Below are 25,708 nucleotides of genomic sequence, written 5' to 3'. Positions count from 1 at the left end.
AAAAGCATAAGAAATGTTATCTGTCATATCATTACAGTCTCAAATTAAAATATTGGGCTGTGAACCGCAGCAGCCCCCAGTTCAGTCTCCGGCTGTTCCTGTGCAGTCCTCTCTTCTCCCCAGCAGAAATCGGCATGAGTCCTCTAGAACACTAAGGATCTGCTGGGCTCACAGTGAGCCCTACCTTCCGGATTTTCATCATCTAATTTTGATTAGGTTGTTTACTTTAGATTTTTCCTCTTTTTTGAGGAAGGCCTGTATCACTATGAACATCCCTCTCAGGACCGCTTTTTCTGCATCCCGTAGATTTTGTGTGGCTGTGTTTTCATTGTTATTTGTCTCAAGGTGTTTTTTTAATTTCCTCTTTGATTTCCTGTTTGACCTGTTGGTTTTTTAGCAGCATGTTTAGTTTCCATGCAATCGTTTTTTTTTTTTCTCATTTCTATTTCTGTGGTTGATTTCTTGTTTCATGCTATTGTGGTCAGAAAGATGCTTGAAATAATTTCTATCCTCTTAAATTTGTTGAGGCTTGCTTTGTGTCTGAGTATGCAATCTATCCTAGGGAGTCTTCTATGTACACTTGAAAAAAAAAAGGATATTCTGGGGTTCTTTTGGATGTAATGTCCTGAAAATGTCAATTAAGTCTAAGTGTTCCATTGTGACATTTGGGATCTCTGTTGCCTTATCGATTTTCTGTCTGAAAGATCTGTCCATTGATATTAGTGGGGTCTTAAAGTCTCCCACTATTACTGTATTCCCGTCAACTTCTCCCTTTGTGTCTGTTGGCATTTGGTTTATGTATTTAGGTGCTCCTATACTGGGTGTAAATTGTCTAATTTTGGAGGCAGCAATATAGATGAAGAGCCAGGGCTTGTACCTTCCAGCAGTAGTCAGAGCAGGGGGAGTCTATAGGGACTGGCGTTAGGAAGACTTTATTAGGCTGGAGAAGCACAGTAAGCAGAGGTACACAGGTGAACTCAGTAAGACGTGGGGCAGGAGGAAGAATGCCAGGCTCCCTGGAGTGGTGAGGTCATGAAGGGCATGGATTCAGTTTGTGACGAGCTTGCAAAACCAGACTAATGACAGAGAGGGACAGCTGCCAAGGGGCACAAGAAAGGAGCATCTTCTGAAGCTGAGTCCTGTGCTGGTGAGCAGGACAGATGAGAAAGCTCCCTGAGGCGGGGGGTGCAGGGGGCGCCCTTGCACTGGCCTGAGGGGCGATCGGGAGAGGCTGTGGGCTTGGGCACTCCCGTCCTTTGGTTTGGAACACTGACATTTTCTCCATCTCACACTGAGTGCTTTACAGATGCAGCTTCTACACAAGTCTAACCTGTTGCAAAAAATTAGACTTCCCTAGACCTCTCCGGTGTGGGTATTGCTAGGTGCTAAGCCTGGGCTAGCAGGTTGATAATAATAGAACAGATGGGCTAGGAGGTCTGTAAATGTCTCACCTAAATTCACAAAGTTGAGAGCGATGCTGCAGACTCCTGCGGAATCCTCACTTATGGTTCTGCATCTTAGCAGCAACTGGTTCCCCACATCCTCCTCTCAGTCTTCGTGCAGAAGTAAGTCAGGGTCTCACCCGAAGAGGAGGGGAGGGACGGTTCAGGGCTTATTAGTGACCTTTTCCACTCTCCAAATGATGAGGAGCTGCCTGTTGGATAAATTCAGTTTTTAAAATCCCTGTGTAATTAAATAACTGTTTCCCCCAAGATTGTTTTTTTCTTTTATAACTAACCTGGACATTAGTATCAACAACCTGAACAAGTCTAAAACTCTTAAGAAGTCATGCTAATGCAACTAATTGTAATAACAGATAATATTTACTGCAGGCTCAGCCTGGGCTAAGCGGCACACAGACAGGATGTGCACCCAAATGCTACAGCTCAGGGTCAGTAAGCATCATGGGTCCTGTGGACCACTTACTTACAGAATCACCAAATTGCACATTTGTTTCCCCAAAATCCTTGCAAAGCAAGTTTCTCTAACTCTTTTGTGCATCTCTGTTTGCCTTTATTTGGAAGTGCCTGGTCTTTGCTGCTAATCCATGTGAAATGAAGATGATTGCATTGAAAAATTATCAGGATGGTGGAGCACAATGGGTCACAGTGTTTTGGTTACAAAACCAAAAAAAAAAACCAAACAGAAATGACATCAACTTCTAGAGCTGACCCTTCTGATTTCAACCCCTTAGCGTCCACTGCAGAGAGATCCGTTCCAACTGCTCAGATGAAACTGAAAAGAGCCCGACTTGCTGATGATCTCAATGAAAAAATTGCTCTCCGGCCGGGGCCACTGGAGCTGGTGGAGAAGAACATACTCCCCGTCGATTCTGCTGTGAAAGAGGCTATAAAAGGTATTCGCACAAATGGCATGCGTCCCTCTGTGCTGGGATCTGAGGGCAGCCACGGCTCTGAGGGGCTGGGGCCCTGGGGGCGAGGGCTTCTCACAAGACAAGAGTCAATCCGTGGGTCACTGTTCCAGAAGGTTCCCCATAAGCAGATGTCTTGCGAGTGAGGAAGGAACTCCATCCACCCACCCTCCAGGGTCAGGTTGGCCTTGGCCAGTTTGGTTCTGGTCGAGCAGGGTGGGAACCTGACTTGATGTAAACCTCAGAACATCTCCCCTACAGGGTTCCATCGCTTCAGAGCCATCGCCTCTTTGATCTTCCTCTTCTAAAGGGGAGTAGATGGGTAGAGTGGAAAAATTGCTGGACCAGAATGAGAAGACCTGGACTCTAAGCCCAGTTGAGGTGCTGGGCTGGGGCCTCCCCAAGTCCTTTCACTTCTCCAGGAGGGAGATAAGACCCACCTGGTACAACCCACAGGCTCTGGAGGGTGAGGTCCAGTTGTGTAAGCGTGTGAAAACCCTTTGACAACAGGCCTGCGTGCTGCAGGGTTGCAGTGCAAATACTTAAGGAGGAGACACAAATGTTCACTCTGTCATCAGCTGTGTAAAATCATGTCGTAGACCTTTTGCACAGTTTAGACGACGTGGATCCCAGCAGCATGAGGATGCTGAATTCGTCCATAGAGGCGTCCACCGAGGTGGAGCCTGGGAAGACTGTGGTAGACGGAGGAAAGGGAGGCCTGTCATTCCCGCTGGCAAACTTGTGCTCTTCCCATTCCGCCTACAAAAGCTCTCAGAATTATTGCTACATAATGAGCAAAGCACATTTAAATGTTTTTGATACATTGTCAAAAATGACAGCTAAAGATGTTTTATGAAACGCTAGGTTCATGATTAAACTTACCCACATTGTAAAATCTTGCCCACACCCAGCCCGTCAGAGGCTGCGTGAATTTTGTACCTGGGACCTATAAACGTGAAAATATTGGCTCTAGGAGATGCAGTGTCCTCATCAGCACCCACTGAACATCCCAGCGTGATATTCCCTCTCCCTCACTCCCTCTCTCCACACTGACTACCCTGTGCCTTTGAACTTGGGCTCACCCCCTCAACAGTGTGCTGTCCGCATCTCTACTCTAAGGTCTAGGATAGAAACTGTCTCTGTCAGGTATCTCTTATCATTTCTTAACACATTCTCTTCCATGCATACACATTTATTTTTGGTTTTCGTATGATAGGCAAACAATCTTGTTTAATTTGCATTCTTTGGTTTATGGTGAGATTATATTTTTCAATGTGGATTTTGTGTCATTGGCAATTGGTGGCCATTCCACTTTTCTATGGGGCATTTTCCCTCCTAACTGCCTTGTAAAAGCTACTTATATAGAGGGAAAAAGGCTAGTCCTCCATCTGTCACAAGTGTTGCACATCCTTTTACCAACACGTCCTGTGCCTTTTGGGTTTGTGGGTAGTGTGTTTCACCTGTAGCACTTTTAAATTTCTATGTAGTTCAGTTTTTTAATCTTTTTCTTTGTGGTTTCTGAACTTGTTATCATTTATTGAAAACATTTCCCACCTCAAGAATAGTTATTCACCTATACGTGTTTGAACATGTATATACATCATTCTTGCATTTCAATTCTTAGTACATATGAAATTATTTGAGTTGAAGAGAAAGGTCTCATTTTGTTTTTTCTACAATTTTATTGATGTACTTTACAACTTGTCTTAATATCTGTCTTCACAAGTCTCTTTACAGTGCTCTGATTTTTCTAGCGTTTTTTCGTTATTCTCACAAGTAAATGGTGGGTGAAATTTAGAATCTTTTTATTGTTACCAACTTCAATACTGTTAGAATTTTGTTTGGGATTGCAGTAAATGATTGTAGTGAATTTATAGGTTAATTTATGATGAATTTATATGCATAAAATATATTCATTCTTCTGAGGTAGAAATATAGTATCTCTTTCACCTACACAAGTCTTTTATTTCCCTCGGTAAGGTTTTTTTTTTTTAAGTGAATTCACATTAGTTATTGCTGACATGTAGGAAACTGGTTAATTTTGCACATTTGTAAGTGGACATCTTTGAAGGTTTTTCTTAATAGTTCCAATAGTTTCTCAGTTTACAGTTTTTCCAAACCACCCCCCTCATCTATCACTTGTGATCAGACCGTCCCCCACTCTGAGAAGTGGTGACTCAGGGCTGTGCTCTGCTGTGTATCACTCCCCTGGCCTCTGTGTGCTTCCCTCCTCCGTCCACGGGCCTTTCCAGATGTGTTTACCTTTTATGGCTCTCTCTGCAGTTGTGTTTCTATGTTTCTGCCAAGCTCGGAGCGAGATGCTCATTGTCTTCCACCCTGCAGGTCTGATTAAAGACCAGCTCTTCTCCAACCCTAGGGTGAAATAATCTAGACCCTCACCCAGCACGGGGAAGGATGCTGCTGGCAGAGAACCAGCCCCACAATGGCATTTTTCTCCTCATCCCCAGACATCCCCTCTCTTGCCCTCAGCTGAATGACTGTAGCAAATCATTTCCCCCAGAGTGTCCTCTCCTTCACAGTGCCAGCGAGCAATCCCTCTCCCAACCTGCAAGTTCAGTTCCTGGCTCAGGTGGAGTATTACCGATTGCAGCTAGAGGAAACGTGGACTTGTATGACTAGGGTGAGCCGATGTGGGGCAAGAGGAGGCCTTCTGACCTGACCTCCCGAGGAGGAGGTGGGGGGCACTGCGGCCACATCTCAGAGCGTGCACCTGTCTCCCCATTTCTCCTGCTTAGAAAACCGCTACCAGCCACGTTCTCTCAGGCCAGAACACTGAATACAACAAAGGTGACATTCTGTGGGAGTGATGGTTTGTGAGAACAGAAAGTACACACTGGAGCTGAGCATGGCTTTGCCCTGCTTGTGCTTGAGGCGCTGTCCCTTCGCGGCCCTCAGTTTTGAGAGCCCTGCCCCAAGCTTGTGAGTTCTCTCTCTGGTCATGCGCGTGTCCTCTTCACTTGTCAGGAACATCCCTTCCCAAGGAAGGAGGAAGCTGTTTATTGTCCAGAGCCTGGCTTCTGCTTGAGTAAATGAGAACCCCAGCTGGCTTTCCCCACTTTTCCAACTGTGGGGGGCCATGGGAGTGCCAAGAAGGAAAGTTAGGCAGCCCTGAGGGAGACAGTGCTAAGCTGTCTTTACGCACCTAGTGATCTTCTTTGTTCCTGGAAGATGAGCCTCGAGAGCTGATGCAGGACGGGTATTTACGTGCTGAGCTGAGTCTCCCAGCTCACCTCCCAATGCTGTAATAAGGGTACATCTAGAGACTTGAAATTTCTAAGGTGCCAGGGATCTGGGGAAAAGGAATCCTTGTTCCTCTGAAATTCCACTGACATCTATTTCCATCATAAAGTTATATGACCCCCTTCCAGAGCAGTGGGCTTGGTCTCTGTTGGACAAAATAATCCGTCTTCTACAGACTACGGTATCTCTGGTATACTGCAGTCTCTTTAGGCAAGAGCCACATTTCAACTAGAGCTCCTTTACATGGCCACCTCCTCCCTCAGGAAATGGATCTTGCTTCAGCCTCTTCCAGGAGGATGTCAGAAGGTGGTCTGACCGTGAACTAAAGTAGCCACCAGGCTTGGGCTGCTCCAGCTCGCAAATAAATAAGCAAGTGAGGGTCATTTTCATGTTCCACTTGGTGGCTTCCAGCCCCTTGTGTGGGTCATAGCAGGAAGGTAGCTAGGACCTCAGTGATCTCACTTCAGTCTTGGAATTTTACGTGTGTTTGCAGAGGACAGTCCAACTGACTCATTCAGCTAATCACTCCCCAGAGGGAGGGCACAAGCCCGGGGTCACCAGGCCGAGCTCCCAGGGGCCAGTGCCCAGAGACAGCCCGCGGGCATAGCCGGGGGATGATGTCAGGGCTTCCCGAAGCAGGTCCTTGTCATCACACCGCCCGCCGTGTCTACGGGGACAATAGCCAGCGGCCTGCACTCCGACAGCTCCCGGGAGGCCCGAGCCCCACGAGATTGGAGCGGAGGCCCCGGTCACAGCGCCGGGAGCTGATAGACTTTGGTTGTTCCGGAGGCAGCCAGATAAGATGACCTTTGTCCCCCTCCACTCCGCGGAGCCGGCCTGAACCGGGCCGGAGAGGGCGGACACACAGCCCTCCTGCGACAGCACTGCTGCTCTGGGGGAGTCGGGCTTTGCTTTCCCAGAGTGAACCTCTCAGGACGGACCCGTCTTCCCGGCTTGGGAATTGCGCTGACCGTCGCAGAGCTGGCCACAGGGTAAGCCGCCTCCCGGGTGGTCTTTTTAAATTCTTGATCGTGGTGAGCTTGAGACAAGCAGACACTCCTGATAGAACGACAGAACCGCAGCAGCGGCCGGAGGTGACCGAGCGTCTGCAGCGGGGCCTGTGCGAGCAGCGCGGGTTTAACCCTCCAACCCCGGAGCCGTAACTGCGAGCGTTACTTCCGTTTTATAGACGGGAACGGGCTCCAAGAAGCGAAATAACTTGCCAGCAGTCACTCTGCCGCCAAAGGGGTAGAACCAAGGAACAAACCAAGTCTGTCCGATTCTTACTGACCGCGCTGAACACAGCATCTCGGCAGGAAGCCACTGGCCACACATGTTACTGGTCTTGTGAGCAGGGGCTGAGCTTCCCTCACCCTCCGCCCTCGTAGACACAGATCCAAACCCCTTGTGGGGCAGAGGGAGTGGTGAGTGACTGGCAGGGCCCCCACGCCAGCTCTTTGGGCCTGGACAGCTTCTGCATGGTCTTCTGTGTGTCTGTTGGTTACTCTGGCCTGGTGCAACATGCTTGCTGGATACCGGACAGGAGTCATTTATTTGGGGCTTTGGCCGTCACTGTGTTTGTTCCTTTGGGTGTAAACAGCCCCCTGTATGGGGTTGTATGTACTCACGGCTTCTTTGTGCACGTGGTTACATGTGCTCAGACTTCTGTCTGCACAGTTGCATGTACTTGTGGCTTCTTCATGGACTTAAGCAGAGGGGCCTCTTTCAATGATTGATGTCACTTGATAAAGTCGACTCCTAGACGCTGTCTCTCCAGGACTGGCTCCTAAAATAGTCCTGTCCCCTGGCCAGGAGAGCTTCTTCTCCGCCCCTCCCACCCAGCTCTGCTGATCACCTTCTGTGACTTCCCTCTACCCCCGACCTGCTGCCAAGGCCCCCCATCCTCCTGTCTCTTGTCCACCGCTGACTGGCCTTTCAGGCTCAGCTCCATCCTGCCTCCTCCAGGACTGAGTCTGCCTGGACGGCTCCACGTCACCGCCTCCTTTATCTGACCCCCTGCGGGGCTCACCCTGCAGCCCAGTCCCTGCCAGGCTCTCGCACTCTGCCCGTTGCAGACAGACCGCGCCTCCTTCCTGTGGTTTCCACGTCTTCCCCGCCTTGCGTCTCGTTATGCTTCTGCTCCTCCCTACCTCACTCTAACTGGGAAAGTTTGGAAGTGAGCAAAAGGGTTGAGGAATGTTCCATCCAGGACTGGGGAGAATGGGACTGGTGACTGACTCCTTTATTCCAGACACGCTGCTTCTAGACTTTTCCATATCGTTCCAGTGCCTCGATCTGAGGTCACTAAATGCCAGGTGTCAAAGTGAAAAGGGCATGGCGGTTTACGGCCACAGCAGCAAGGCTTCACCATCCTCCCCACGCTTTTCTGAGATGATACGGATGAGACCATGGTGACTTCCTGCCTCCTTTGTTCTCACTGTCAAGACGACACATTCGGCCCCTCAAATCTCAGAAGCTCAAGTAAAAGACGTGCAGGATGGAGCTGTCCTGAGTACATGTGTGCAGAAAAGGGGGGGACGTTGCCCAGTTTCTCTGCTACCCGCCTCCACCCCCACCCGCACCCACCCCAGCAGGTCTGACAATGTTCCCTAAACAACGCGTCATCTGATGACCTCCCAGGAGGGAACTTGATTTTGCCTCCCCCCCGCTGGTGGTTTTCAGCATCCAAAGGCTGGACCTGTAGTCTTGGCTCCATCTCTAAAGAACTGGGGAGCCTGGACCTTGTGATGCCCTATCGGCCGCAGAGGCGCGAGAACCGGGCAGTCGGATTTGCTAGGTCGTTATGAGGCCTGACACAGTGATCATTTGTGTTATCGCCACCACTACTAAGTGAACTGCTGGTACAAACGACTGTCTGTTTCATTCGCCTTCCCTGCTGGAAACCGTTGCAGTGGGGTGGTCGGGGGGATAAGAGAATCCATTCTCCCTCCCACCCCGCCCTTCCTGTCACGTTTCTGCCCACATGACAGAACACTCAGACAGCTTTGCAGCTGGGTCAGTTCCCTCTCATTTGTACACACTTGGGATGTGATACCCTGTGTAGGTGGAGGTGGCAGGTGGCAGGGGGTGGGGTGTGTTCTTTGTCACATGATGTGTCAGACCACACGGAGGAGGCCCAGAGCTGTTCAGACTGCAGGGAGCGGGGAGGGAATCAGAAGATGGTGACGCTGTCGCGGGAGGGTCCTGTGGGGCAGAGAAGGCTGGCTGCCCCCGGGGACTGGATCGGTCACAGGTAGGGCTCTCTGAGCACCAGGATGGTGGTGCCTCAGAGTCTGTGCCAAGTAAATCCCAACAAAGTGCGTGATGTCTGGGGTGGGGAAGGCTTAACACCCCTGCACCCCCAATTCCCAGCCCCCCTTGTCCTGAATAATAACACATCGTCTTTTAATCAGGCACAAAGCCTTTAATTCCACAAATGGAAGTAGGACTCGAAATTTCAATGAAAATGTAGTTTCTAAAGCAGAGAAGTTAATGAGTTGAGTTTACGATGGAGGCATATTCATGGCGGAACCTAGAAGGACCTTCCCAGAAAGATCTCAGGCACATGATCCCCTGGGGACAGGGAACAGGGTATATAATTTCTTTCATGTTGCATGAAAATGGCAAATAAAGGCTTATGTGCAGAGCCCAGCGTTTGCTGTAAGAGAAGAAGGGAAGGTGCGAGCTAGCTATGGATTCTAAAAATAGGGGGTGGTATCTGAGACCAGATGGGAGGAAAGGGTGGCCACTGACCTCAGAGAAAAAGCTGACATTTGTCAAATACCCAGTGAAACCCTCCTGTTAGAAAACAAATAGGTTTCTGATGCAGATACAAGGAAATGTTGGCATATATTCACTTCAGGTGATACGTAAACTGATGTTTAATATTATTCTCTGTACTTTTCTATGATTTCAAAATCCGTAGAGTTAAAAATAAGGGCCCCTTGGAAAAGAAAAGTTGAAAAACAAAAGTTCCCATTAATACAGTGGAATACTGTGTAGCTGTTACCGAAAGATTGAGGAGGATCTCTGTGTGCTCACATGTGAAGCTCTTCAAGAAACACTGTTGAGTGAAAAAAAGCAAGTTTCAGAGCCGTAGATTTCACCCAGGCCTGTGTGAAATGCTTTTTAAGTATGTGTGGATCTCGCTGTACGTACAGAATTCAATCTAGAGGAGGAAATCAGCCACGCACGGATGTGGGGTGACTGCGTGCCTTATCACGGACACCTCACGTGGTATGAAGTTTTACAAGTAGGTATTACTTTTATAATCATAGAAAAGACATCGTGACTTTTATAAACACTCCTGAAGCCGTGGGCCAGCAGTGCTGGTTCCCAAGCCTTTGCCAGTCAGCAGGCTGCCCAGGGTCCGGCCTCTCTCCTGACCTGACACTTGCGTGTCTGAGTGAGGGTCTGTGACAGATGCCAGTGGCGGCGGTGATGACGAGCCGCAAACCACGTTTGTTCCATTACTTCCAGCTCCTCGTTGCCTGTTCTCGTCCCTACGGTGAGAGCGCCTCTCTCTTATCTGCACAGAGCCTGAGTCAAACGTTCTTGTCAGGGCGATTGCAGAGCCCCGGGCTGGAAAACTCGCTGATAGTACCTAAATTCCTTTACAAGAGCTGTGCCTGGAATAGGGTCAGGAGAGCTATGTGGCCTCAGTACATCGTGTACTGTGCAGTTGGATGAGAACCCAGAAGGAGTTTGGTGATTAAAAAAACAGAGGGGACATAGAAGACTGTGGTGGGGGCCCCACCTGGTCGGATAACCCCGTCCCCAAGCCGATGTCTCGGTTTCCCCCCGGAGACCATGTAGGCCACCGAGGGAGAGCTGGACCACGTGTGCATCGGTGGGGGTCTCCAGCAGAGACACAGAGATGGGAGGAATAACGGCAAAATCCAAATAATAAAAAAGCAAAGATCACGCTTCAGTTTCTGAGACACATTTATGGCTTTTATAAACAGATATGCCTTATTTGAGTGGGGCTTTGGGACACTCTAGTGACCTTAGCTATTCTGACATTGGCATTTAAACCCAGTTGCTCTCCTGGCTTATCCGTAAGAGCAAAGTTTGCGAAACATTTTGTGCTGGGCGCCCTGATCGGTACCTGAACGTGATGTGAACGGCACGCTGTCACCTCAGCTGCCTCTCTTGCCATAAAGCCCAAAGGAGACAGGGTTTTTCTCTTCCCTCATCTGATGACCCCTTTTCTTTCCTTCGTCTTCTCTGAGTTCATTTCAGAAAGATAGGGGTCCACATACTAAATGTGCAGGCATCAATCAACCTGAAAATAAAATTTAACAAATGAGGACGGACCTTTAATATGTTACTCAGTCTTCGTTCCTTTATATGGAGTAAATTTAATTTTAAGTGCATCTTCACTCTTACCTTGAATTGAAAACATCCAAGGAGGCAGACAAGTGCTCCTTACAGGGATGACACTTGAAGCATTTCCAGAAAGATATGCCTCGGCCACTGACCCAGTGCTCGGGTTTCACTCCACAGGCAGCCAGGTGAGCTTCTCCAAGTCGACAGACGCATTTGCCTTTGAGGAGGACAGCAGCAGCGATGGCCTCTCCCCTGATCAGACGCGAAGTGAAGACCTCCAGGGCTCAGCAGGCTCCCCTCCAGACACGAAAGCTGTGGAGACCCCTTTGGCAGGTCCTCTGGGCACAATCCAGGTAAACAAACCACGTCTCTGCCTGTCACCTCTCTCGTTGACATCAGCGTGGCCACAGCTGGTTTTGCTTGGAGACCCCAGAGATGTCTCTCCTCTCAGCCTACTCAGCCCAGGGTTCTGTGCTCAGGGCCGAAGGCCCCCAGAGAGCACCGGAAGAGAGTCCCCAGGAATACGCCCTTTGACTTAGGTTTTCAGCATCCAGTCTGCCATGCAGATCCCTTTTATCTCCATTTTTACTGAGAAGGTAGACATGAGGCTCCCCAAGATTAGGTGACCAGCCGGCAGTCTCCTGAAGAGAAAAGGCCAGAGCAGGACTGGTTTCAGAGCCCGCAGTCTTTCCAGGCACTGAGTCGTCACTGTAGGACCCCGGGGCGTGGGGAGCAGGAGGCGCTGACTGGCTGCACAGCAGGAGCCCTGGGATGGTTCTGTCGCTGGCTTCTAGCTGCCGAGCCACTGCAGGGGCCTCCTCTAGCCCCGACCCGTGCACAGCACTCCCCTCTTTCTGGACAAACTCATGAACTGTTGAGACATGAGAAATGTGTATGGCAAATACTGTTGAAAGACATTTATAAGGAGCAGTGGTGATGGTTAACCATAGCTACTGCCATGATAGCTACCAGGGCCAGGGCCAGGCACCTTCCAGGCATTTTGTCTTAGATGTTACGGAGAAGCAGCTAAGACCCCATGAGGCTGAGTAGCTGTGTGGTCCCAGGAGCACCGCAGATCCCCCCCCACCCCGGAGCGCCCCCTCGGAAGCCACACCCAGTCTTCATGGGAGCCCTTCTCAGCCTGGCAGGGTGGTCTTCCCGGGGCCCCCAGAGAAGATGAGTGTGGGCGTCTACACATGGTGGGGAGAGGGTCGCACTCGTTGGCAGCGAAGCATCAATCTTCCACCACGTCCGGCTCTGGAGAGACCCCTCCAGCCTTCAGCCCCTTCCCTTCAGGAAGAGTCTACTCCTCTTGGCCTCCGAGGAATCGTTTGATGAACTGAAATCAGATATTTTATATATATTTTATATTGTTTGCTAGTATATATTATATATTTTTATTATATGTGGATATTTAATATCTTCATATACGTTTTACTTTTTTAATTGAGGCATAATTGACATAACATTATGTTAGTTGCAGGCGTACAAGGTAACCGTTCAGTTGTATGGATTGTGAAATACGCGAAGTATACAACCGTTACAATATCAGGTGTACAGCATCATTGATATTCTGTCTGCTGTATACACTGTGTCTGTCACACATTGCATATATAGATGCAAAAAAAATTGTAACTGTATGGTGACAAATGTTAACTAGACTCACTGTGCTGATCATTGCACAATATATATGATGATACATTGAATATATTCTATAAATACACAATTACATTTTGTATCTGTTGTGTACATACACCGTTAAACCTTGCGTCTATTACAGTCATTGTGTATGGTTGTATATATTGTGAAATGCTCACCACGATAAGTCTAGTTCACATGTGTCTCCACACAGTTACAAATTTGTTTTCTTACGATGAGAGCCTTTGCGATCTACTGTTTCAGGAACTTTCAGATCGATAATGCAGTAGCGTTAACCCCGGTCACCATGCTCTACACAGCACCCCCAGGCCTTACTTACTTTATCGCTGGACATGTGTACAATTTAACACCCATCAGATGTTGTATTTGAAAACGTTTTTACCATGTAAAGTGCACAGGGATCAGGGACAGTCTTGAGAATTATCTACCATTGGGTCATTGTCAGGCCCTTCTTCCCTCCACTGGATCAAACCCAAGGCTGCCGAGGATGAAATGTGGGACGGGAGGGAGGCAGACGGGAGACAGAGAACGCAGAGCCGAAGCAGTCGTCTGTTTATTGTGCAAGAGTTCATAATCAAAGCATTTTTCCTTCCCCGGCGTGCCGCAGCTGGTCTTGGCAGCCCAGCTTCTTTGATAACATCAAACAGTACATCAGACCATTTGTGCCTTATTACTCTGACAGTAAATTCCTCAGCTCCGGATTTAAAGATGGCTTGGGGAGAAGACACGTCCTTCTCTCCTTAACCCTCGGAGCAGGGAAGAAGGGAACGGGCGCTGAGCAGCGCCAGGCCGCACGCCAGGGTCGTTGTATGTCGGTTCATCCGGCAAGCCCGTGTGACAGGTGAGGACGCTGAGGCTCTGCGAGAAAAGGACCCTACAGACCCGTGACAGGTGCCAGGGCTCCGGGAAGGATGAGCAGCTCAGGGGGAGATCGTGAGCAGCCCTGCCCCTTTCTTCAGAGTCACAGCACAGGGATGTAGGACACAGAGCGGGTGGTCGATCCTTTACAGAGTCCTCTGCACATGGAAACATGCCTCTTACAGAGGTTTCCCCTGAGGCTGCACACACACACAGACTTACATATACACACATGCACACGCATATACACAGACATACACAGGCAGACATAGGCCACAGACCCACACATACACACAGTACACAAACAGAGATGCACGTACATGTATGCGCATGTGCACTACACACACACAGACGCACAGAGACATCCACTCGTATTCACAGGGACACACATCAGCACGCACGTCCCCTCCATCTGCTAACCCCCCTTGTATCTAACTTTTTTGTTGTCCTGCTTTCCCCCAAGCTCCCCACCCTCTCCTCCCTCCTCCTTTCTTTTTCAATCTCACTGTCCAGCAGGTAGGCCTGGCTTCAGATGGAGGGAACCCCTCCCGCAGGTGACCAGATGTCCTGGTTCACCTAGAAAGGGCTGGTTCTGTACCTGTCTGCTGGAATAATTATTCACAATGCCTGCTTTCTCCCTCTCAAAAGTGTCCTCCATTGGCGGAAAAATTATATACGTGGCCCCTTCCCCTGGGAGACGTGGTCTGATACTGGTCGGGTAAGAAGCTGGAGGAACACAGTGGAGCTGTGGTGGGTGGGGGAGCTCTGCTCTAACATTTCCATGTCCCACAGTTTTTACTCCTGTTTCCTAATAATGCTAAAATTTTGATTTTTAGGATCTTACTTCTGGCTCAGAAAACGAGAGGCATGACTCGGCCCCACAGCCCGGCAACCAGTCAGACACGGGGAAGCAGGGGCTCGGCTCCCTGAGCCCACCCCTCCCTGCGCACGCCGCTGTGAAGGTAGGGCCGGCCTGCACGCGCCTGTCTGGGCGCCCAGCTCCCAGGGCCAGCGCGGGGCGGGGCGTTCTGGGTCAGGTCTGACGACGGAAGAGCCCCGCGGCCGCGCGGATGAGTTCCATCCGCAGGAACATCGCAAGACAGGAGTTGAGATGCGGGCCGTCCCTGGTTGCGGACCAGGACTCTGTTGTCCGCACGGCACCACGGGGGTCCCCCCTGCAGAGGAGGAGCTCCTGTGCCGGGTACTTCCTTGGGGTCACAGCTCCACCAGCACAGCCCTGACTCAGAGCTCTTGGGCTCAGCTTGCTGGCTGCAGGCACGCAGGATTTGTACGTGCCGCAAAGCAGGTGTAGGCCGGTTGGCTTTTATGCAAGGGAAGCAAACGCGAAGGTCAAACCTTTCTCATTCAAGCCAGTCTCCCTGTAGAAAGAAAGATGAAGGGCATGGTTACAGCCACCGCAACAAAGCTACAGGCAGGATGGCGCGTCCGGGGTTAACTTCCTTGGTGTCGCATCTCGTCGTGGTTCACGCCTCCTCCTTAATTGACTGCCTGGCCTTCGTTTGACTTCTTCGTGACATTTTATCCCAAATAACAGCTCGTTGATTTGGGGCATGTTTTCTCTGCTCTAGGGCCCCCACTTAATACTGAGGTGGCTCTTAAGAAATATGTTTTTAAAAGACTGTAAATTAAGTAAGAATCAATGTTAAAGTAACAGCCCCATTGCCTCCTCCAACGCATCTGCACAAAGGTGTGTTTCATTTTCCCAGTAAAAGTCCCCAAACTGCAGTGGCTTAAACGCAGCAGACAATTCACTCAGCTCAACAGCTTTGAGATTATGTGACTGTTGATGAATTTTGTTCATCGTCGGTGGAGCGAGGAGGGGATAACTCAATGATTTCTGATGTTGTGAGCAAAGAGAGATGTTATTAATATTTCTTTCGAAGTATTTAAGTTTTGCCTCATGCAAATGAGCAAAGCCCTATATTCAGGGAGTGTGAGAGTTGCCCCGAGGAAGGACAGTCAGTTTCAAAGAGGAGCAGGGTTGGCACCCAGCTGATGCAGCTGGGCTGATGGTTTAAGTGAGAGCCAGCAGTCCTTCTGATTGGTCAGCGCCTGTGAATTCTCAGTTGGTGAATATTCATCGTCTCTAAGCCCAGGGGATACTGGCGGACTTCTCAGAGGAGGAGGCAGCTGAGCTAGGGAAGAGTATCTCTGCCCTGTTGACTGTGTAAGATTTATCTGAGGCTGTTGAGAGAATGCCTAAGAATACTCTGTCGAAACGGTAAGGGGAAGGTGCTTGCAGTGTAGGCTCTGAGAGGTGCTTGCCAAGTCGAATAAAACACGACTCCTGCCCTCAAGGAGGCTGCAGTCTAGTTTGATACCGTAGCTACCATCAGTCTATATGGTGTTTTGAGCAAGGAAGGAAAATCTAAGCACCACTGAATTGTAGACTTGGAAATGGTTACTATGGGGATTTTTATGTTCCTTGTATTTTACCGAAATACAAAAAGAAGGTCCCTTTCCCCCGGCGGCCACAACACCCCCATAAGGGCCAGTAGCCTCGGAAGCAGGATTGGGGGGGTGGGGGGGCTGGGCGTCAGCTTCCCTCAACCCCTCGGCAGGGTCTGCCACGGTGTGACCACTGTGGGGCGGCCTCAAGGACCACAGGGGACATGCAGATACAAGAGACATCCCTGTGGGTTAGGAAAGGCCTGCCAGATGAGCCAACCTCAAAGGCTGAGCCAGAGCCAGACAGCGGGCAGAGGAGGGAGTCACAGATGACAGGAGACACAGGGGAAAGAGGCAGGAGCGGGGTGAGCCCTCGGAGAGGGGATGTTTAAGCAGCTTGGTGGTGGCCTCCCTTGCAGACTGGAGTTTGGACTTCAGCTTGCAGGGCAGGATGGACAGACGGTGTACTGGCTGCCGGGGTGGCGCGCTGTGCGGCTGGCCCAGTGTGCGAGCGAATCGGAATCAGGACGTCATTCCTCTCGCCGCAGGCGGCACCGTTCCCTCCTGCAGCTCACTAACTTGCTTCACACCTTCATGCCAGGATCTTAAACCACTGGATTTGGGATCCAGATCTGCTTTAGAAAGATGCATGTGCTTCCCTTCAATTGACCAGGCATGTTCTAGAGAGCAAACCAAAACAAACCCACAACTTTCGTCTCCTCTGGTGTCAAAAAGAGGATGGGACTTTACAGTTCTGTGGACTCAGAGATCCGTGGGCTCAGCGGCCTTTGCCTCTCACTATCCTGAGAAAATGGTCCCATTTTAGTACCTCCTAGAAGTTCTGGTGTTCAGACAGCACACAGAGAAAATTCCTCAGCCCCTGAGTTGGCTGCTAGACCCAGGGCTGCCGCTCCCGCAGGGAAGGCAGGTCCTAGGATGAGTGGGAGCAGAGACTGAGCCAGAGCAGAGCTTCCTGCAGGAAGTCCCCCCAGTGCAGAAGGCCAGTTAATTAACTGGAGTGCTCGTCAGTGAATGAGCAGGGGGAAGGAGAGCCACCAAGCCCACGGGGACACTTGAGCTCCCTGTTCATTGGCCTCCAGGAAGAGCCTCCTTGAGAAAACACCAAAGAGCCTTCGCTGGTGGGACGTGCTGAGTCAGAGAAAAGCGAGTCAAATAGGTCAGATGTGTGTTTGTGGTTACAGTGGGGAAGCTGCCGGATCACAACGTAGCTGCCAGCTGTTCAGGAGCCCCCTCTTCTGGACACTGCTGGTACCACACCTTCCCTCCAACTTCTCCAGATCCTTAAGATCAGAACTCTAACGTCATGATAAGTATGTTCCTTTCAATCTTCAGTAATAAAGTAAGAGTTTGGAAATGTCTGTTTTTTAACTAATTGCAATATGGACATATTACTTTCCGATATATAGAAACCTTTTGATTTTAGGAGCAGGTTATAAATATAATCATAGTGTCATTTGAAATTTGTTATTATTTCAACAGTAGCTTTTATCATCCTTCAATTGATGACTGAGATAACAAGTGGAGAATATTTCCCCCAACTTGCAGGTGAGATAGTTGAGATGTCATAAAGTTGAACAGTGGCACCACATTCAGAAATGTGTCTCCACTTCCGAGCCTGTACCCTTCACTTTTTTCAAGGCTCCAAATCGTGCTTCATGACGGGTAACTTCTGGGAAGGTCCGAGTTGGTGGCTGACCCTTCCCGGAGTAAGTAAAGTATCTTTAGTTCAGAGGGTATCACTTCCAGATCTTATATCAGGATTTCATGGGAAGACGAATTGATCTCGCTTTTGAAGCAACAAAAATCCACATTCTGGATTTTCAAAGACATGCTAATTTCGTCTGAGTTTATGTCATTAATAAATCAGCTTACTAGGGGCTTAACTAAAGGTGATTGCATGTATACAGATGGAAGAGCTTTCTTAGGAACCCATCACAAGAGCAGAAGGTCTCCTTCATTTGGCCGGCAGTTGGGTTTAGGTTAAGGAAGTGTCCTCGGTGAAGCACAGGCTTGCATCTGACTGTACTCCGGGAGGGAGAATCTCCCAGAGCCTCCTGCCTGGGGGTGTCCTTCCGTTGTGACGCATTTGCGGTGGGTTTGTTCACCGGGCGCCTTAACATCCCAGGATCTCTTTGTGCCTCCTGCCTCCGCTGTACTGTGCGTCCGGGATTCGCGAAACTCCTTCAGACAAGATGTCCTTGCGGTGTGTCCGTGACACCAAGCCACTCCCATCCATCACCTAAAGCACGTGCTGTTTCTTCTTCCTCTTTGCAGTCCAAGTCCTTGAGTGACAGTAAGAACCGCCACAAAAAGCCCAAGGACCCCAAGCCAAAGGTGAAGAAGCTCAAGTATCACCAGTACATCCCCCCGGACCAGAAGGCAGAGAGGTCCCCTCCGCCCATGGACTCGGCGTACGCGCGGCTGCTCCAGCAGCAGCAGCTGTTCCTGCAGCTCCAGATCCTCAGCCAGCAGCAGCAGCACCGCTTCAGCCACCCCGGGCTCCACCCGGCTCCGCTCAAGTACGTCAGGCAAGGCTGGGGTGCCGGCCAGGGCGGAAGCTGGGGTGGCTCCTCTGTCTGAGCACCACCTCGGGACCCAGCGAGTCCTGCACTGAACCACGCCTTCTTCCAGTCTGTTTAGCCCTCAAACTAGTTTCGGGGAGACAGGAGGGAGCGGTGGAGACTGTGGCATGTGGTAGAGTGCACGTCCATCCATGACTTCACAGGGGTGCTGTCCTGCAGAGGAAGGAGCAGGCATGTGACTGTTCAGAAACCAGGCGCACTTTTTCGGGAACATGCGGCTGGGAGGAAGCAGGTGAATCAGGGCTCCTGAGAGGAGGAGGGCTCTGTGGGAGAAGCAGTAGTACTTTCCGATTCAGACATGGGTGCGACAGAGGAGAAGCCGTCCAAGAGAGCCAGTACCTGCTGTGTTTCATGAGCTGCCTCCCCAGTTTACTCTTTAGGAAGCAACAGAGGTGAGTGACTGAGTGACAGCCTTGAAGTTGGACTCCTGAGCCCCATGTGTGACCTCAGAGTTAGGTCACCTTTTAAACGGTCTGTCTCCTCGACCGTGATGTTGAATGTGGGTCCCCTCCCCTGTCTCTGTTCAGCCTCGGGTTGTGCTGGCAGTTACAGCCAGTGCTGAACACGATCAGGCTTCACACGCCTGCTCCTTCCTCTGCAGGACGCACACGTGCAAAATCACAGATGGGCGTGCATTCTCCCAAATGCCTCCGTCTCCACCGCTCCCTCCCGTCTCCCCAGACTAGCTTGAGGGTCCCTTGCCAGTTGCCACCTGGCCTGCGCTGCTCCCCGCCCTGCCACTTCTGTGGATCTATTGTTACGTGGATTACATTGCATTTGTTCTTATTATTACTGATTAATTACTATCACATCCTGATCTTTCAAGGCAATTAGCTTGTGATCTGATCCAAATGCAAGTCTTCCCCTCAGGGTTCTGGTCTCTGGGTTTTCCCCACCAATAAGCAAGTCTCGGTGACACCAGCTGGGTATCCTATGATTCAGTTCCGTTCTCAAGCTGTCTACCCAGAGGTAGTGTCAGATCCCACAGGTTAAGGACTCAGTCCTACAAGACTGCCCCCTCCCCCTTTAGACACCAGCCACAGGTCCAAGTTGTCACCCGTGCTTCTGACCGGCTGACTGTAGATTGGAGGTTCCGGCAGCCCCCTCCTTGGGTTTGATTAATTTGCTAGAGTGGTTCACAGAACTCAGAGAAACATTTTATTTACTAGATGACTGGTTTATTATAAAAAGGGCATAACTCGCCTTAGGAACAGCCTGATGGAAGAGATGCTTAGGGCAAGTATGCGGGAGGCAGGCAGGGCTTCTACGCCCCCTCCAGGTACACCACTGTCCCCAAATCGCCATGTGTTCACCAACCTGGAAGCTCTCGAAACCCCATCCTTTTCAGTTTGTATAGAGGCTTCATTACATAGGCGTGATTCATTAGATCATTAACTGTTGACAGTCAGTTCAACTTCCAGCACTTTCTCCTCCTCAGAGGTCAAGGTAGGACTGAAAGGTCCAATCCTCTAATCCCAGGGCTGGTTCTCCGGGCCACCAGCCACCATCCTTAGGTCCCTCCCAAAAGCCACCTCATTAGGATGACAAAAGAGTTTCGTGCTCTCGTGACTCAGGAAATCCCAGGGTTTTAGGAGCTGTGCCAGAAACCGGGATGAAGACTGAATGTGTGTTTCTTATTATAAACCTCAATATCACACCCCATGTGTGTGTCTCACTGTGGTTTAAGTGCCCCGCTTCTGTTTGTTTTCCAGAGAACCAAATGAACAGATGGTCAGGAATCCAAACTCTTCTTCAACACCACTGAGCAACACCCCCTTGTCTCCTGCCAAAAACAGTTTTTCTGGACAAACTGGTGTCTCTTCTCTCAAACCGGGCCCACTCCCATCAAACCTAGATGATCTGAAGGTAGGGGGTTTGGCATGATTTTCTTTCTTTCTTTTTTTAACAAATACATTTTTTTTACAAAAAATGTTCTATCCGCCGTGGTTGGACGACCGGATAGAACAAAAGACTTGGCTCCCAGCTCAGCTCTTCCACTCGCCATGCAACCTTAAGTCAGTTTCGTAGTGTTTCTGCATCTCAGATTCCTCCTTTGCATGAATGAGTTATTGTAAATATCAAATCGAGTCATAGACTTGAGAGGGCTTAGCACTGGGAGCAGCTGTGAGATTGATCAAGCTCCCAGTGGCCGACTGCACGATGAACTTTTACCGGTCTCTCGAAATAAAAAAACAAGAACCATGTAAAAACCTTTTCCTAAATCTGAGTGCATTCAACATATCTGACTAATCTTCATCCAAAGTATTTATTTCCCACCAATGTTTTGAACGTTAAAAGGTCCCTTCCTTCCATCAGGGAATGACTGGGGTGGATGGAAATTGAGAGTTTCTGGTGGAGTTTTGTTTCTTTTTATTAAACCAGGGTATCATTCAATAAGATGCACAGCCCTTACTTAACCAGGTAAAGTGTTGGTAACCCTACGTCCATCACACAGCTTTAAACAAGGTGCTGTTCTGTGAAATCCCCCAGCCTGGGAATCCCTGACCTGAAGCGTAGCAACAGCTCGTTAGCGGCCCTGTCGGTGCTGACAGTTCCCTCCGACCGCAGGCCACGTGAACCACAGTTCACTGAAAGGATGCTGAGCTTTGAGTTGAACCTGGGGTGTTTCAGAGCAGTCCTCGGGGCTGGCAGACTCGTCCTTCCAGTGATTACAAAAGGACAGAAGGGGGAGGGCGGTGCCCTTCTGTGCCGCTAATGCCGGAGCACACCTTCCCCTAGTGCCTGCTCCGTCTTCAGTGATCACCCCGTTTACCTGGTTTCCACCCCACCAATTACTCTTCCCCCTCAAGGGGACTGTATCATTTTCCCCAAAAGACTAAATTTCTTAAGGTCCCCGTGGTCTTCCCTGGGCCGACCTTATGACCTCCCCCAGTCCTCAGTCCTCATTGGTCACCTGCCTTCCCGTGCTCAGTCTTCAGTTATTATCTTCTTTGCCAGAAAGGCAGGCCTGGGACTCTTTGAAGTCAGAGGAAATTCTATGCCTACCAAGTGCCAATACCGGTAAATAAAATGTATCGCGGGCCCTGATATCAAAGGTGTCTCTATTCCTTACACTTGGAATAAAAACGTTTGGGTTTCGTTGAGCTTGTTTCAATTTGGCAACTGTACACGCAGAAGAGGAAGCCAGGATCACGATGACACTCTCCAGAGCGGTGGTCACTGCCCTTCACTCCCCAGATCGTAAGTCTATAGAGATAAAAGTAGGCGCTGTTACCTTGAAAACTGTGTGCCAAGTGAAGTAAACCAGACACAAAGGGACAAATACTGCATTCATACCTGGAGGTACCTGGAGCCTTCAAGTTCACAGAGGCAGAAAGCAGAATTTTGGTTACTGCCAGGGGACAGGAGAATGGAGACTGAGTGTTTAATGGGGACAGAGGTTCAATCTGAGATGACGAAAACTTTCTGGAGATGGATAGTGGTGATATTTGCACAGCATTGTGATTGCCCTTAATGCCGCTGAACTGTACACTTCAAAATTATTAAATGGTACATTTTATGTTACATGCCTTTTGAAAAGTTTTTTTTTTTTTAAGCAGTCTATCTCTGGATGGGAGCCCAGGTCACACAGAACTGGAGATGTCTTGGCCCCAAAGAAAACATTGTCCACATGTGCTGTGCCACCTGTGAGAGCCCCCAGAGGTGGCTTCCCTGACCCACACGTGCTCAGAATCACTGGCTGGTTATGGTTCTCATAATTAGCACGGGTCTGAGGAGATGATGGTGATGACAGTGGCTGCTACCATTTTTTGAGTATAAACCATCAGTCCACACCCTACATAAGTGTGCTTTAATTTTTACCCTGTAAGATCATTTGTTTTTGTTTTGTTCTTACTGAAGCTTAGTGGATTTATAATACTGCATTAGTTTCAGGTGTACAACACAGTGGTTCAGTTATGCATGCATATATATATATATATTCTTTTTCATATTCTTTTTCATTATAGATATTACAAGTTATTGACTATAGTTCCCTGTGCCGTACAGTAGGACCTTGTTGTTTGAAGATAAGTTTTAAATGTGAACATAAAAAATCGGATAGGGGTTAAATGATATGCAAGTTAAACAGCTTCTAAATGATGAACCTGGGGCTTGAACTCAAGTGACAGATGTGGAAAGCTTTGCTATTGTTCTTGAGATGAGAGTGGAGAAGGCGGACCTTTGACTGGGTTTGACCACTGGGTGTGCAGGGAGAGGTGTCACCTGGGAGAGTCTCTGCAGGGGCAGAAACTGGGAGGGCAGAGAGAGGAGCTGATTGGAAGGATGTTGGCACGTTCATTCAGCTTAGGAAAGTCGAGTCGCAGGGACCAGCAGGATGATCAAGAGAAAAAGTCCTGCCAGTTTCCACCAGCTAGAAATACACCAGCCTCGTTCCGCTCACCTGCGTCATCAGGGAGATAAACAGGAATCTCCGAATCCTTTGCATAGTGGGGGGGGGGGGGGCTGGGCCTGGAGAAGTGAAGGAGATAGGAGGCGGTCGAAATGGAAAGGGTCAGGGTGGGGTGGGGGGAGAAGACGGAATGAAGGAAGTGAATGATGAAACCACATTCGGGGAAAAGGAAGAGGTAAGAGAAACTAATGAAGGTGACCCTCAAAAGAAGTAATCAGAAAAAGGGAGCAAAGATGACGTTTTCCAGAAATGCTCATGCTTTGCTACATAGAGGTGAACGGGGGAAAGCACTGAGAAAAAAGCTTGATTCCTCATTTAAAAGTTTTAAGTGGTAATTTTGCAGTAGACGGATTGTTTTGTACCCTGTTTCTAAGAATCTGGAGAGTCAGAGAGCCAGAGAGATACTGATAGAGAAAGCATGAGAGAGGCGGACAGACAGACAGAGACAGAGAAAGAGAGGGGTTGGGGTGGGGGAGTAAATGAGACGATTAAAGCTGGGGAAATATTTGATGGATATTCAGAAATAATTGTTCATATTTTTAGGTGTGATAATGATCTTGTATCTATGTTTTTTTTAAGTACTTGCCTTTTAGAGAAAGATACCAAAATATTTACAGATTTAAATATGCAATTTCCTTCTACATAATTCAGGAAATGTAAGGGAAGAAGTAGTTTGGGGTATAAATCAAACAAGATCAGGGTATAAATGAAACAAGCATGAGCTGAGAATTGCTGAAGCTGGTTAATGGGTTTATGGGGTCACTGTACTTTTCTATCTACTTTTGTGTATGTTTGAAATTTTTCATAATAAATGGCTTAAAATGTATCAATGATGAAAACACCGGTCACTGTAGGAAAGAGCTGTATACAAATCTGTGTCCCAAGCAAGCCTCCACAGCGTAATATTCTGAAATTTAAACTGGACTCAACATTTTATTTTAGACTATGAACTGTATTATTTAATAATGTAGTTTAAATTATTCAGTGCCAGAGCAGATTCTAAAAATAGATGTAGAACTCATTAATTTTAAGTAATTCAAAATTAAAACAATAATGAGTTGCCATTTTGCACTTTTTCAAACCAGCAAATCTAAGAGAAAAGGGTGAAACAAGGCTCGCTGGTCTCGGGGGAGGGAGCATGTGTTGTTGCTGGCGGTGCAGTACGTTGTTGCAGTCCTTCTAAGATGGCTTGTTAAATAACTCATAAGGTAGCGTGTATTCACTGTTGAAATATGACAGCAGAGAGAAACGTAGAAGGTATTCTAAAGGACAGCTGACTCACGGCGAGCATTGCAGACTGTATTTCCTTCCAGACTTAAAATACATATCGGCATGCTTTCTTTTGAAATAATTGTTCTACAGACTCACTGACGTAGAAGACAAACTCATGGTTGCCGAGGGGCGGGGGGATAAATGAGGAGCCCGGGGTTTGCAGATAACTACTCTATGTGCAATAGATAAACAGCAGGGTCGTGCTGTAGAGCGCAGGGAACTGTACTCAATACCCCGCAAGAGCCTGTAATGGAAAAGGAGATGACAAGGAATACATACATATATGTAACTGAATCACTGTGCTCCACACCAGGAACTAACACATTATGGACCGAGTACACTTCAATTTAAAAATAGTAATAATAATTGTTTTAAAATAATTACATGAGCAGTCATTTCCAGCATGCTTTTCTATTTTATGTGTCATGAACTTTTTTCATGTTTAATATTCAGTGGCATTTTCAGTTGTCATACTGGCCTGTCATTTCACCACCCAGTTAGCATCCATCTATTGGACTTTTAACTTGCTTCTGAATTTTTGCTATTGAAAATAGAACTTGCACACACGTTTATTATCATCTCTTATTGTCTTCCCAGGCTAAATATATGGGAGTGGAACTCCTGAACCAAAACACATGAATATTTTTAAAAGCTCTTCATCTGTTTTACCACATTCCGCCCTGAACGTCCGGGCTGATCTGTTCCCCGGAAGCAGTGTGCTAGGGCAGCTCTCCCCAAGCCCAGATGTGCCCGGGGCTCTTGCTGAAATGCAGCTTCTGATTCAGTAGGTGTGGGAGGGGCCTGAGAGCCTGCTTTTCTAACTTTAGCTCCCAGTTGCTGTCCCGTGCTGCTGGCCTGAAGGCCACGCTTGGACTAACGAGGTATTAAAGAGCTTTTTTTTTCTTTTTTAATTTTTTATTCACTTATTTTTGCTGCTACTTCACTAACACAAAGTCTTATTATTCATTTCTTTGTCAATTTAATGAATATTAAACTATGTACATATTTATTTTATTTGCACTTCTTAGAATACTAATGATGGTACACTATGTTATTGGCCATTTTTCTAAATTAAATTTTTTTTTTTAATTTTGTTGAAGATGAAGTAATTAGGTTTATTTATTTATTTGTTAATGGAGGTGCTGGGGATTGAACCCAGGACCTCATGCATGCTAAGCACATGCTCTACCACTGAGCTACGCCTTCCCTGCCAGCCACTTTTCTGTTCTAATTTTATCTTGTGTTTGTGAGGAGTTGGATCATGTCCTGACCTGGCTTTATACTGGGTGTCGATCTTTTTCTTTAGGGTTGTTCAACTTGATACACTGAGCTTACTAACACTGTATCATTTGCCCTGCAATTGTCTTTTTAATGAGATTGCTGTTTGCACTTGCATTTTCTTCCAGTGCCAGAGCAGATTCTAAAAATAAAGATAGTCAAAAATAAATTTTTGTCTTATAGGCGTTTTCCATTTTTGTGGTCAATATTTTTATGATTACTTTCTTTGCTTTGATGCTCAAAAGATCTTTCTCTACA

The 25,708-nt window shown here is 48.3% G+C and overlaps 1 protein-coding gene across 8 annotated transcripts in view; it reads left to right on the top strand.

Moving 5' to 3' along the window:
• MYOCD (myocardin) overlaps positions 1-25,708 on the top strand; it is a 164,584-nt gene that overhangs the window by 124,175 nt on the left and 14,701 nt on the right. For all 8 annotated transcript variants that reach the window (XM_074342141.1, XM_045524801.2, XM_045524800.2 and 5 more), the window contains 5 exons: positions 2,195-2,356; positions 11,138-11,313; positions 14,314-14,439; positions 18,182-18,426; positions 20,202-20,355. In XM_074342141.1, the coding sequence (XP_074198242.1) occupies positions 2,195-2,356; positions 11,138-11,313; positions 14,314-14,439; positions 18,182-18,426; positions 20,202-20,355 (863 nt within the window). The remainder of the gene's footprint in view (positions 1-2,194; positions 2,357-11,137; positions 11,314-14,313; positions 14,440-18,181; positions 18,427-20,201; positions 20,356-25,708) is intronic.

Source organism: Camelus bactrianus, chromosome 16 (genome assembly GCF_048773025.1).
Source record: "Camelus bactrianus isolate YW-2024 breed Bactrian camel chromosome 16, ASM4877302v1, whole genome shotgun sequence".
In the NCBI taxonomy this organism is placed as follows: domain Eukaryota; kingdom Metazoa; phylum Chordata; class Mammalia; order Artiodactyla; family Camelidae; genus Camelus; species Camelus bactrianus.
The sequence above is the reverse complement of the archived record's forward strand: the minus strand, read 5'-3'. Positions and strand labels throughout refer to the sequence as shown.